At 40.0% G+C, this 14877-nt stretch overlaps 1 protein-coding gene across 1 annotated transcript in view; it reads left to right on the top strand.

Annotated features, from left to right (window-relative positions):
• LOC132987942 (protocadherin Fat 3) overlaps positions 1-13728 on the top strand; it is a 68065-nt gene extending 54337 nt beyond the window's left edge. The window contains exons 47-52 of the mRNA XM_061054949.1: positions 356-611; positions 6592-6690; positions 7278-7337; positions 7614-7652; positions 9601-9654; positions 11149-13728. Of these exons, the coding sequence (XP_060910932.1) occupies positions 356-611; positions 6592-6690; positions 7278-7337; positions 7614-7652; positions 9601-9654; positions 11149-11876 (1236 nt within the window). The 3' untranslated portion in view covers positions 11877-13728. The remainder of the gene's footprint in view (positions 1-355; positions 612-6591; positions 6691-7277; positions 7338-7613; positions 7653-9600; positions 9655-11148) is intronic.
• Positions 13729-14877: the final 1149 nt, after the last annotated feature.

Raw genomic sequence — 14877 nt, 5'->3', positions numbered from 1 at the left:
TAAGGTCAAGTATTTGGCTCGACTCTGACCTGTTGCTCCTTTCCCATGTCATTCCTTGCTCTCTCTCTTCCCAGTTCAGACTCTATCCAATGACTTAAAAAAAACAAAAAAACAAAGAAATAACAGCTGGACTCTTTAGTTCTGTGGTAGACCATATACTAGCTGGGATTTATTAGACTGAAACATAATAACTGAACTTAAACACCCATGTTTATTATTATAATACAAAAACTGTCACCAAATGCAGAAGTGCTTCTTTAGGTCTTTCCTTAGTTGGTTATTTTTCAGGTTATACTGGTCTTTTTCTGGGTTTTTTCAATTGTTGTTTCATTGCTGCTTTCTTTCCTCCTCACAGTTCAGCAGCTTCCTGTCAGACCTGTCTACTGTCCGAGGTATGGCCAATAGGAGGGGTGTTGCAGTGTGCAGTGTGGCACCCAATCTCCCTCTGGCATCGGCCTGCCACACAGAGCACAGTCCGGCCCACAAAGTGTCCTGGGATGGCGAGGAAACTAGGGACGGGGGGTTGGAGAGGTTGAGGGACGAGAGAGAGGACGAGTGGGGGCAACGAGCTTTTCAGCTGGAGAGAACGCAGAGAGAAAGTAGTTCACAGGGTAAGACTGTAATCATGTTCTCCCACATGCACAACCACAAGCACACAGCTTGTACAGTAGTTCCAAAACCATGGAGTCATCTTCCTAATCTCAATTTCCACTTTCACAGACTCACTGACTTAGTGTCTGATGACTCAGGGTCATCCCTTTCTCTAATCTTCAAGTGGATGAGGGCTCTGATTTTCGATTTAATGATGCTGAATCATGCAATTTCCGTTAGTGAGCATCCATGTGGAATTTCCTTTGAGACTTACTCGGAGTTCATTGTGAACTTAGTGACCTGAAAGATGTGATTATCCAAATGTTTATACATTGAAGAACTTCTAAAAAAAAGTTTGAAAAGAACATTTTTATTTAAGAAGAATTGACAAAACAGATATCAAAAAAACATTTTTATCTGTAGGTGACAAAATGCAGTAATCTACTTTGTAGTCACTTTGTTAAAGTGACATATTTATAAAGGAACAACATTTCTGACTTTTCTGATTCTTGATAGTTTGCTAAAATTTGCAAACAGGATACTTGTGCACTAATGAAAGGATCATTTTTGTGTATGTCTTGTTAAAGAGGGGCAGATTATATATGAGGTTATTCTTTTTTCCTTTTTTTTTTTTATTCAAGATTTAAAATGTTATGTTTGTATTAAAATGTTTTGTTTGATCAATGAATGTAATAAACATACAAATAAATAAAGAACAAAATAAACGCTGGTTGAAGAAACCCCTCATCTCACTTATGCCCCTATGCCCTTCTAATACGTAACATAACCTAGCTTATGGGCAAGCACAACAGGTTTGTCATATATTGCTCTCCACTTCAGTGTGGGCCAACCAAAACAGCAATGCTACCTTCAACAGACTCTCGCTACGTTTATGCGAGCTAGACAGTTAATGATGACAACGCCAATACTTTCTACCCCAATGCATGGCCCCTACTGGCCCCCACCACTCAACCGTGTAGACCCATGAGCAGCCAGAGCCAGGACATCACTGGGGTTGTCAAATGGAAACCTTTTTTCAGCAATGTTTACCTGATTAGTCCCACAACACCTCAGGGAGGTTGGACAGTGAGCTCCGGCATCCCACAGCCACCCCCCCAACCCCCCCTCAATTATAGCTCCTCACATGCTGCCCACCATACCCACGCGCATAACTTCTATATCTTACCTACCCTACCCCATCACAGCCCAAACAGAATTGCCACCTTCAACAGACCCAGTACATGCAACTACAGGTTGTGACAACACTGATACTACCCACCCTACCACAAGGCCCCTAATGACCCCCACAAACAAAACACAACTATGCCTGGCATCTAAAAACAAATCCACAATGGGGGTGGGCTTTTTTTCTTAAAGTTTAAGATTAGGATTGGCAATAGTGTTGCACCCTCTATCATGTGCACTGATCGAGCTAATTCACAAGGAGCTATGCCTTTTAAATGACCCACATCAATGGTTCTAGAGTGATCAAAATAATATTTAATTTGGCAAATCCTTTCGTCAAAGCGTTAATATTTACGATTGAAGAAAGGAAATTAAAACTCTCTTTCTTTTTTAAACTGCAAAAATTGGAAATCGATAATGTTCTTTTGTATCAGAATGTTTCTTTGGTCTCATGTGCACTTCTGTTTGAGTGGTCAAGTTCATCAGCAGTGACTGCTGTCCTTTGTTCGAACCCTGTTTTTGCTCTACAAAAGTGAAGTAAACATCAAAGCAGCAAAAACACTTTGGATCAATAAGAGTCATCTTTCCTGGTTAGTTTTCTTCTTATTTTTCACATCTCAGAGTGCTTTGTGTGTACTGTCATCAACAGAGGGACCAATAAATAATGAAGGGAAATGAGAAGTAGTTTAGCCTGATAGCCAGTTCTCAGTAGCGAGCGCACACAACTCACAGTTAGTTTTCTGTCAATAAAATAACCACTTTGGATCTCAGTGCTAAGGTAGACGTCACACTTGTCGATTCTCCGTCCAACCTGTTGTTTGAATAATCAAGCCTGATGTCGGAACTTCCTGATAATTATTGATTTCCCCCTGTGGATACGGGGAAGGGGAATGTTTATTTACTGCTCCCCTGCTGCGTGTTAAGAAAAGAGTGTGCCCCTTGGGTTTACACTTACATCCCGGTTCATGAATTAATGTGCTTGAACTAACTCATTTTTGGATTAAAGCCTCCGTGACTCCTGTGTTACAACAAGTTCAATTAATCATCTTTAAAAAAGGTTAATAACTAAACTGTGTCAACTTGATTAATAGAGCCATCTACACCACCGAAGCAACTCATGAGAGAATTAATATTGCAATAGATGGGCACAAGTCAATACATGAAGTAAACATATTGGTTGTTTTTCTGTCCCTACCCGCTGCTCATGAATTAATAAATGTTGTAAATAATGAAATAGTCAGTAATAAGGTCCCTTGGTGATTATTTTTGGTATTAATTGTTGAATGTCTCAAGAGAAGTGAATAGCTGTTTATGTTGTTTTTCAGAAATGTTAGGTTAATTGAAAGATTTGAGATGAAGTAACGTTGACATAACATGTACGGTATGTCACATACATACCCCATTCAAAAAGTCCTGTTTTTACAGCACAACCAAACATGTTAACTGCCTGGTACAAAAAAACATTTTGGTCTTTATCGGCGCACAAAATGTACAGGGGGAAACGTTTTCATTACAAATCAGTTTTGATTTAATGAAGGATACGAGTTATGCATAATGAGACACTTGTCTGTCCTGATTGACAGGCGACACAGTGTAGTGGTTTGTCAGCAGGCTTAAAACCCACATCAGCTCATTGAGACAGCGTTTCCAGCATAGACCGCCTTTGACGGGCTTCCTTAGCCCCCTGCAGTTAACAATGGTTGATGTCACTCAGGCTTCGTCCACAGTCTATGGTTGACATCTATGGCCTCACAGAAACAAAACCTTCACAGTACCAGTTTCGGCTAGCAATGCAAACAAAGTAAAGGATTTTAGCGGAAGTGTAAATGTAATGACTTTACCTAAAAAAGAAAGTTGAGGACTTTTTACTTTGGAGGTTATGCTTAGAGGTATAATGGGTTTAGAAAAAAGACTTGAAGTGGTATAGATGGCAAATTTAACTAAATGAAGCACCAATAAAGAGAAACGTGAAGTTCCAATTTAAAAAAATAATTTTAGGGTTACACATTGAATGGCAGATGACTCCTAAGACTTTTTTTTTCATGGCTCTTAAGAAATGCAAAAGTGGATGAAAGTTCTATAAAATTGAGGGCAGGTTGAGATTATTGTCTGGCTGAGTGTTAGGATTAGAGAAGGGGTTAGGATATTAACAAGAGTCTGCCAACTTTGGCACACCGCAGAGTAAGGAAAATAACTGACAACCAAATAATTAAAAATGAAGGGTTTTTGTTTTCTTCGGTAGACTCAACCATGTGAGAAGTTTTGCCCCAAGTGCATGCTGAATAAGACCAGAGGCTGCTAGGTTGCCTTTCTTATTTATTTTGATTGATTGTACTGCCTTACTGCCCACATTCCCACAGGAGCTTTTCACTTGTTCCTCACGCACTGATCCACGACCACCCAGCCTAGGCTCAGAAAGCTCGAGTTGATGTGCAGACATCCAGGCCCTCGTGGACAGAGCCCAGTTTTGGTTATAAGACGTGTTGAGCTCTGCCTGCTTCCTGCAGTCCTGTATTAAGAGAGAAACACAATTTTCAAAAAAGGCAAACCGGAGTGAGAAAAACACATGCATAGTTGAGTTATGAAATGCAAGACTCCAATCACACGCTGACAAATTGTTTATTGCTTACCCAACCAGGGAAAATATGTTTTTTCCCCAGTGATATATTTTCTTTGTAAAGCAACAGTTAATAACCAGAGTGTTTCAAGGATATGCATTCTCACTTGTGACATATTTGTACAGGACTATTGAAGACAGCAGAACATCACTGGTGGCTTTACATTCTTATATGTTTGCTCCTGTCTTTGAGAAGCAGAAACAGGTTTTTCACAAAGGTGCTTTCAGTAACATGAGTCTCAAAGCAACTGAAATCCTGAAACAAGCAGCTGTACGATCACGTTTTATATTTTTTAAACAACTAAATTTATCATTCACACTTAAGAATTCATAGTATACATCATCAATCAAGGATATTGTATTTTACTTTCTACTCTACTTGCTCTGTCAACCTACCAATGAAAAGTGGAAAAGTTACTTTCAATAACATCAGCAAAGCTCTTCAGCGCTTGTTTCCAAACAGTTTCATATTCCAAATACAGTTGTTGGATGATAGTTAGAGGCCATATGAATATTTTCTACTCTGCTGGTCATCTTAGGCTCTTTCCCAATTCACACACTAGTGCCAAATCAGGCATTTTATTGCTGCTAGATTGGAGCACCTGGTCGACAACAAGGCTGTGTGGCTTAACCAGTCACTCAATCTTTACAACAAAGTGCCTTTATCTGAAGTCGATGTGACACATGAGAACTTGCAAGCACCTCTGGAACTTGTTTGAAAACCACTCAGGGGCAATTGTGGCCAACAAAATAACAGCAGGGGAAAACTGTTTCAGGAATCACACTGACTTGTGAGCATGTAATATTTGAAAATATGCCCTTTAAGAAATACAGGTGAAGGGTAACTAGGGACACCATGCTTTTCTTTAAGTGAAATCTCTACTGTTGGTGCAATTGAAATGTTCGAGGCACTGGAGTAAGAATATCAATTTCTGCAGAGTAAGCATGTAGGCCAAAACATATATACAGTCTTTTAAATCGTTTCATTCGATTTTGGGCTTTTTTCATTTTGCCAATATACCTGCTGTTTGGAGCAGTTTGTGTTTCACATCTGCCTCTAATAGATATCACTGAGACATTACTCATCCAGCTGGTGCAGTCAGCATTAAATGAGCACACCTGGAGACACAGTTGTTCTTGGATTTGGGGAAGATTCTGTGCTCCAAAGTTTGGCAGGCTTAAATTATTTTTTGAGTTTACTGAAACTTGAGATGCCTTAAGTTGTGAATTACTTTTTTTTCCATTGTGTGTGTGTGTGTGTGACTGCATTTGGGCTCACTGTTCATCTGGGTCAATGTCAAGAATTTTTATGGACTGGGGTAGCCCAACTGGGGGCACACGCACACATATGAGTAGCATGTGTACTCTTTCTGTATTATCATTTTTACGTATTTTACATAAGTAAAATAAAGGTTTTATTTTCACTGTGTATCATTTTCAAACTTGTAATAGTAACACAGCAGAGAAAACATAAATCTTCTTGTCCTAAAGGATTAATATGTAACATTTCTACTGAATTAAATCATAAAATGACGTTACTATGTCATCAGACCTTCAGGAAGTGCAACAACGCAGTAGCCAGTATGCCCTCCTCCTAAATTTCGATTACAGTGCAGAATGGCCTAAAAAGCCTCTTTTCCTAATAAGCTCGATGACGTAGATACGTGGTAAAACTAGGATAAATAATAGAGAAGCTTTTGAACGTTTCAAGACTGATGCAGAGCTGGATACATTCTAAAGCTTCAGGATCTGGGACATGGCAACCTGCATGCACATCGACTCAAGGGAGGAGGGGGCGGGGGGAGACAGCTCTCATCAATGTTTTGAATTTGGACTGCAGTAGCAATTTTAAACACTAGGTGTCAGAGTTACATATTGCTCCTTTAAGACAAACTAGCAAACTATAGTTCAAGATTTTTAAATGGTGTGGATGAATGTGAGAAGTAATTGATTATGATTTTTAAATCCAAAATAGTTGGATGATATATATGAAGGCATATGGTTCCTTCCTTTAAAGATGAAAAGGCTTGGAGCCAAGATATCAGAAACTAGAATTTATATTGGCTTTGATATCTCATGTTTGCTTTGAATTTAGAGTGGAACATGCTAATGTAGCTCATAAGTTATTAAGAAAATACTCTGAGTGTATATGAGTGTGGAATTGAATATGTACTGTTGTTTTTGTGTTTGCATTTTAGAGATCTCACAGCTTGTGGATGAGGTGACATGCCTCTCAGACTCTAATTCTGAGGAGCACTCCATTAGCTCCTACACTTCTGAGTCCTTTGATGACAACGGTAAGACCCCAATGCACTCCTTCATCTTTCTGTTCCTTTTTGTAAGTATTTTAGTTTCCTCGTAAGGCCCTAAAAAGTTATTCAGAGGAAGGGAAAATCAGTGCTCTTCATTTAAGAGTCCTAAGCAAAAGGCCGGGAACCACCTCTATAAAATTCACTGGATGTGAAAACGTGCCAGTTGTACTGTTATACAATGTTGCTGTTTAGTACTACATAATGTTTCAAAAAGCAAGGAGAAAAAAAATCTAATTTAAATGTTTAACTGAAGGTACCATTATGCAACACAATCCATACACACTTTGAGCAAAGCTTCATTCAAAGGTCCTAAGTCCGAATAATTTTTCAGCGTCACATTTTACAAGGTAGAGCAATACTGCTGACACTTTTCTTGGATCGTATTCGTCTCTTTTTTTCCCAGATAACTCGATACCATTGATCTTAAAGAGGTTGGAAGCCAAACAACCTAATGATCATGTGTGTGTCCATGTGTATGGGTGTGTCCTATTTCCTGGAGCTGCCAAGAAAGCCAGCCATCAATGCTCATTCATTGTTTCTCTTCTTCTTCTCTCTTTCTGTATTCTGAACAGATTCTATAGTGACGGTCATACGTCTGGTAAATGACACTGTGGATAATATTGAGAGTGAAGGTATGAAATTATATCTTCTGTACTCCTGTATCTCCTTTGTGTCTCTCTTTTCATGCCAATGTATTTGTATAGAGCTGTAGCTTTATGGTATAATGTATTGAATGCAGCCCAGCCTCTGCTGTCCTTTCCCTTCAGAATAACACGTCCTGCTAAGGTTTCCAATGTTTTTGTCCATTTCCAGTACTGGATCTCTGCATGTTTCAATTTCTCCCCTTTAGTTTCTGTGTTGTTTGTCTCACTCTGTCTCTGACATTCACTTTCTCTCTCCCTTTGTAGTGTCGAACATGGACAAAGAACAGCGGCGGAGCAGCCCTGGTGAGTGAGCTGCAAAGCAACTGAAAAACATCTTATTAACTTGCCATCCCTCCGGCTTTATTTTCTAAGCTGTGATCCCCAAACCTTACCTTTTGTGTTTTTTACATTTTTCTCCCTGAATATTTTATCAAACCCCAAACAGCATAGATTTCTGTTTCACTTCTTTTTTTTTTTTGCAACCACAACTTTGAATGTAAATGTAGGCTCCCAAATTCTAGTTACACCTCCTGACTTCCAACAAGGGTTGGATTCTAAATGGATGTTTCATTTTGAAAACAGCAAAGAGAAATGTACTAAAAATGTGGGGATGCAGGCTGCTCATCATTGTTGCTTTTGTTGAATTAAAATAGATCACATATTAACTACATAAACAGATGTGAGTAGTCATTTCAAATCAACAATAACTCATATCTACAATTCTTGGGTCCTGTGTTTTTTTTTGCCACAGACAAAAGTTCCCCCCTTCAACATCAACGTTTGTATTAAGGAATACTGTATTTAACATTAATAAATATAACATAAATATTGTAACCATACTTGCTTTATAGTTCCATATCAGTTCCTTAGGTAATTAGATTTAGAAATTAAGTGGAAATCATTTATTTATTCAGTTAAAGGGCTGACAAAGATCTCAGTTTAAACACAAGTTTAATTCATTTATACTGACTTTTTATTACTTCCAACTTCTGGAGGCTATTCTAAAAGGGTTTGGTGACAGATTAGAGAGGTTCTGGACTGGAAAGGTGGCTTTGATACTGGATTCAGAATCTATCAAATACTCGCAAACCCAAGTTTACATGCAAACCATCCATCCATCCATCAGTTCAAAGCAGCAGCAGTCTAAGCAAGTCAACCCAAAACAGTTCAACATATATCGTGTAACAACTATCCAATTCTTTGATCAAATAAAAAAATAAAAAAAAATAGAAAAAAAGCTTTCTATATTTGATTAATGCTGACATTTAAGCGCTCGGCTAAGTTGCTTGTAGTAGTCCTCCCTCAAGGCATAGTGAAGCTTTTGCCCCAGCCTTTTAGAATGTTTCAGTGGGTTTTATTGGCACTTTGAGCCGAGCCTCACATCCTTATGGAAAAGCAAAGGCGACAGCAGCTTCAAACACTTTCCCTTTTTTCTCCTGCGAGAATGCATCATCTGCGGGCTGGACACTAATCCTCCACTCCCACGAATGCTAAAACAATGATAAGATCCGGTTACACCTACCCTATAGGATCCCTGTTTTGTCTCCAGCTCTGTTTTAAGACCAATGTTTATTGGCTCATGGTTACCAAGTCTGTTAGTTCTTAGGTGCATGTAATTTTCTGGATCCACAAAGCATTTCATTACAAACCCAGAGCAAGGCTGCATTTGTGCCTCAGTCACTGGCAGCTTGCTGAAGCATAAAGAGCTTTACTCCAGACAGGGAGAATTAAATGATGAATGAAATTGTTGCATGGTAGGTTAGCTCCAGATAACCCCTTGGATTTGGTGAATTTGTGTTCATATGACACATGAACAAACATATATTTCTTAATGTGTAAAAAAGGAGAAGAAATGTGATTTATAACCAGATCAGCTGTTCATCTTTGTTAGTCTGTAAATTAGATGTGAAATGTTCAGCCCCCATTTAACATATCATTAATGCCTCTTGCATGAGGAACAAGTGTTGTGTGACATCCCGCTGTGTATTTCTGTTTGGGCGTGCGTGTGTGTGTGTTATGTGTCGTGATTTGTGCTCGTGGGTGAATTTTTCTGTTTACATTGTTTACATATATTTGTGCTAAATGGCTCCCTGCCAGCCTCCTTCCCTTGTTATCAAGTGTGTTTTTTTCCATGTCATAATTCCCAATGTCACCCCTCATTCAGTTGTTTCTATGAGAAGAGCTTTTCATCATCAAAGGATCAAAGGCTTCCCGTTCCATGAGATTCCCCCCCCCCCCCCCTCACTGACAGCGAGTCGTCATTTGCAGAGCAAAGATGAGATTTGTGTAGAGTACATGGTGGATTGTAAGGACATTAATTGACCCCCCACTCCCCTTTAACCTCGCGTTTGAACATATTTAAACAGAGTGTTGACAATTCAGCTGCATGGCATGAAGAAAGAACTCACTTTTTCTTTGTGGTTTGTTGGCACTGCAGTCTATAAGACACATCTGTCCGCACGTGATGTGAATTGTAAAGCAGGAGTTGGCATTGCTAATGAAGGGAACTCTTCCCACACACAGATTGACCCCTCTGGCTTCCCTTTGCTTCATCAATATGATATCTTTTTCACTCACAGCTCATTAACCCCAACCATATATAACGCTCCCTGCATGCTGTAGTTTGTAGGGAGTAGTATATTAGCAGGGGGCTAACAGCATGAACTCAAACGTCCAAAAAAAAGAGATTTCGTTGTCTTATTTTATTTGCACATAAATTAATTCTAAATGAGAGTTGGGAGCAATTAAAGAACGCAAACACACAGTCCCACAGAGCACATTGTAAGCCCTGTGGAGCAACAGTAAGACACAAAGAATCTCATAAACCCCATGCGCACACAAACACACACACACACACACACACACACACAAACACACACACACACACACACACACACACACACACACACACACACACACACACACACACACACACACACACACACACACACATACACATATACACAAACAAACACACACTCCTGTACATAAACCCACACACACATTCTAATATTAAACTATAAAGAGATCAAAGGATTAGATGTTAAGCACAGAAAAAATCTGCAGATGAAAAAAAAAAAAAAGATTCAAACAAAATTACCCTTTAGTGCTAATGATCTACAGAAGCCCAGACATGCGTCCATACATTTTTTATTTTCTGTAAAAATGAGAGGAAAAAGTCGAGCGCTCCAGAAAACAAATGAAATGTGCTCATCATTGCCGGACAACCAGCCTTGATACGCGTAGATAATGAGTTAAATAAGATCAAGATGTTGAGAAAACAAATAGAAAGTACTCATCATCACGGCAATATTATGAAATCAAATGTGTTCTTTAATATTTTTGTATGACTTCTTTTTTTTGAAGTACCTCTGTTTGTTCTCAAGGAGGATACTCTGACTAACTTAACGCCTTCGATCTGAACCGTATCAGCTGCTGTCACCTCCTTCACTCCTCTAGATAAGGTCGTCACCACACTGCTGTTTTAAAAGTGAAATCATCTGCTGATGTGGCACATTTTGCAGGCTTATCCCATTAGATAGATAATCCCGTTCCTTGCTCATACTGTGAAATGCAGACAGGCTGTTTGTAATCTAACTCGTACATTCCAGGGAGGAAGACATACTTCCAGTGATTCAAATGCACTAGTTTGTCCAGGGAATAAAGCCTGGGGCTCCTAACACAGTATGATAACTTAAATCCCTTTAACTCCCGTAAGTAGGTCATTTCTCTTCCTGTTGCGCCAATGAAACACATTGTTAGTCAATTAATCCATTTTTTTTTCTGTTGATTATTTCAGCGTACCACTGGGAGTCTTCCGGTCAGACCTCAAGCTGGTTGTCACCTTCACGTCTGCGCCCACAAGAGTCTGGATCCAATTTCGACCTGAGTGACACCCAGCAGAACATCCGACGAGGAGGCAGCATGCGGTCCCTCCAGCTGGACTACAGCCTGAGGGGCTTCAGCGGAGACCGGGCCCGAGAGAGGGTACAAGAAACTGAGAAGAGGGCCTTCCAGTGGGAGAGGAACCAGTCAGGTGAGTGGGAGAGGAGATGTGTCCTGGACAAAGAAGAATCCAGAAGTCCCGAAGAGGACGGTAAAAGAGGGGTGAGCCAGGATCACACAGACCTTCTGCAGACCTTCAGCCACGACAGATGTGAGGACTCGCCTGTTTACGAGGAATACCAAGATTCAAGCCACAACCAGGAGGAAGGGGAAGACTCAGAGAGCCTTTATGACACTTTACCCCCAACCAGAGCAGCATATGAAGGCTACCCGTCCAGCCCCCCCGGCATCAACCTGCACCCTGCTCAGCTCTTGCCCCCCCTCAGGGCATGGGACCTACAGGGAGGGGAGTGGAGGGAATCGCAGGAAGACCAGGAAGAGCTCGGCTCTAACAGTCTGACAGGTTCTGGGGATGAGCTGGAGAGACTACTGAACCTGGTGTCGCTCAGAGCCAGGAGAGCCACTCGAGTAAACCGAAACTCGACTAGATCTGAACCTACAGACTGGGAGGGGTTCCAATAAGCACACAAGACTGTAAAAACCCAATAGACTTAATATTTCTTGATTAATTAGACAGATACAGAGACCCTCTGTGATTAAATACCACACTGCTGGTCCACAACCTTCAAAATAATTAAAGGAGAATATTACCATATATACTTTTATTATCCCACATTATTATCCGGCTGTAAGCAAACACTAATCCCCCACCAATCCCCCCTGCTCATTTATAATCAGGAGCAATGAGAGGAAATATGCTTTTTCTCCTGACGCCTCTACCTGTGCTGCATGAGAGTTAGCAGAGATTGGCTGGGAATCAATGCTATTACATTTAATATTTATGGAACCAGCGGAGCGCAGCATTTATTAACATCGGAATATGAAACGAGCCAGCTTCTCTCTGTTTTAGACGCTGTATGTACATATGTTATTGTGCATTTCATACCTCATTCCTTTGACGCACACAATCATTTTGTTTGCTCGACCGTGTAATGCGTTTCTCATTTTTATTGACATGATACACGGGGCTTTGAAGAGAACACAAGTCCCAGACATAACCTCAGAGATGCTATTAAGATGACCATTAAAATACTTGGAGTTCATTTCTTTCTTTTATTTGTTTAATTATAACAACATTTTATTGGTTAGGTGGCTGCATAACAAAAGCATCAGGGGAATATACCTCATATAATTTCAATTTAATTCAGTCCTTAGGTTCTACTATATACTTTTATGTCATCATAACTCATGCCAGTTCACGTATGGACAGAAATATGGTATGCCCCTCAATGTACATTGTAATCACCAAGGCCATGCTACAAACTGAATTAAGCCCACTTTAACCCCGGTATTTACATGGGATATGAATTTTCAGACTTTATGTGCTAAAAGGCTTAGAGAATTATGTGGAAACACAGCCGTGAAGTGCAAAAGCACTCACCCGAGAGGTGTACACACATGGTCCCCACACTGATAACACAGTGTAAATGCTGCTGTGATCCCAGTCCACACACAACAGAGCAGACTTCCACTCTAATGTCAACCAGCTTTGAAACAAAGGACAAACATGCAATGGTTAACTTGGACTATTTGATGATCTTTCTTCTGTTTTTATAACAACATTACAGAACAGTTGTGCCAGACTTATCAAGTATCCCCCTTTGTGTTTCATTTTGAAAAGACCAGAAAAACAATGACATAACCACTTACAGTGCAATGAAGAGAAAAACATTCCAGTCTTAACCCAAGGACGTAAACAGCAAACAATAAATGCAGCTAACTGTTATGCGCTGCTGAAGGACAGAGTAGATATTATTATGTGTCAGACAGTGCATACTGTATAAGCCTCTTAATGAAGATGTAACCCTGTAAACAAAGGTAGCTCTTAAGACTGACAGAGATTCAAGGACAAAAATACCAATAAAAACTCTTTAAAGACATCAGTAGCTTTTGTTGTGTGAGTGGACATTTTTTTGCTAAATAAAAATTGGTTGGGGGGGGGAGTAGTTTTTCATTATAAGTGAAGAGAATTTTATTCTGAAGGAAGTGTTCACATAAATTCTTTGAAAGTGATGAAAAAAAAAAAAAACTAGCTGCATACTAACCAACAGGTCTCAACATGGTCCTGATCAGAGTTACCAGATGTATCCAGCCTCACATTGGGATTCCCATTTATCCATTACCCCTTTTTCCTATTCCTGTCCGGGTGTACCCTCTAAGTGGGTTTGCTGTGAGGACAGCTCTGTTAACAAGGAGAGACACATCCCCTAAAGGTCAGACTAACACATGACAGGAACACATTCACACGTTTGGGCACTTTATGGTTTCTAGCCAACATGGTGGGACTGTGGAAAAACCAACTGATTACTGTGAGAAACTCTCACTACTTTATATTGTGAACGAGCTCTACTTACACCTTAGCAGTCATGTTTTACTACTTTATTTTCATCTATTGCAGATGAATGATCTCGCAAAGTACCTTTAAATCTGTCAGATTTTCTGTTTGTGTTTTTCCTCAGGTGGCTGACTGACACACAGTGTGGCTGCACATTACAAGGACCTAATGAATTTGTTTCCAGTCAGGCAGATTCATACTTCATTGGAAGGAATTTGTATTTATCATAGGTTTGAATATGTAGGCCACCTGCTGTGCTGCTGAACGTGAGCTATATCTCAACACCAGCTACATGACATGAATAATACCCGTGACAATTATAAATAAATCATGTCAGTCTTGTCACGAGTCTTATGTTTTTGTTTTCTTTCCTTTCTGTATGGGATCTGGCAGATTCATTTAGCAGAGCTTACAGTTATCGTGGTCTGTGGGAGACAAAAAAGCGTGAAAATCCTCATGGGTTGTCTAATGCTTAAACTGTATGACCATGAAAACAAAATAAATCTAATTTTGAAATCATTGAGATTATTTGCAGGCGCGTTCTGTGATCCTTGCATGGACTGTTTAGGCTGTATACGCTGTCAACAGTTGAAATGATTTAAGCCTAATCTCTTTACGTCTTTTTGTTTGCCTCAGGATGTGATGTCTTTGCCGACTTGACTGGGTGTATCCAGCTTTTTGTTTGGCTCTCTTTTGTCCCCGGGAGTTTATGTCCATACTGACCAGTTGCTGTGATCAAGTTTCTGCAGACCCTGCATCTCTAAAAACAACAACGCGCATCCGTGATCGGAAAACACATTTTCTGTGTGTGCAGAGTGGTTATGAGTCCTCATACAGAAGCCATCAGCACACATGACAAATGAAAACCACATCACACAGCCTTGGTTTGTGTTTGATTAATAGAACATGCTCCTCTGAACAGAGTGCAAATTAAAGCCTCTTTAATTAGTCAATGTTACAACGTCCGCTACCGTTAAGTAACGTGACATTTCTTAATGGCTCTGTCTTCATCTCTGAAGGTGTCCAGTCATTAATTCTTGATTGGAAGCTGGTTGTCAGCTGTGCGCTCCATGACTACACACTCGCTCTTTGTGTAACTAAGGAGATGCATCCAGGAACTTGTGTAGT

The sequence above is a fragment of the Labrus mixtus genome, chromosome 14 (assembly GCF_963584025.1).
Source record: "Labrus mixtus chromosome 14, fLabMix1.1, whole genome shotgun sequence".
In the NCBI taxonomy this organism is placed as follows: domain Eukaryota; kingdom Metazoa; phylum Chordata; class Actinopteri; order Labriformes; family Labridae; genus Labrus; species Labrus mixtus.
Note: the sequence above shows the minus strand (reverse complement) of the source record. Positions and strands in the feature narration are given on the sequence as shown.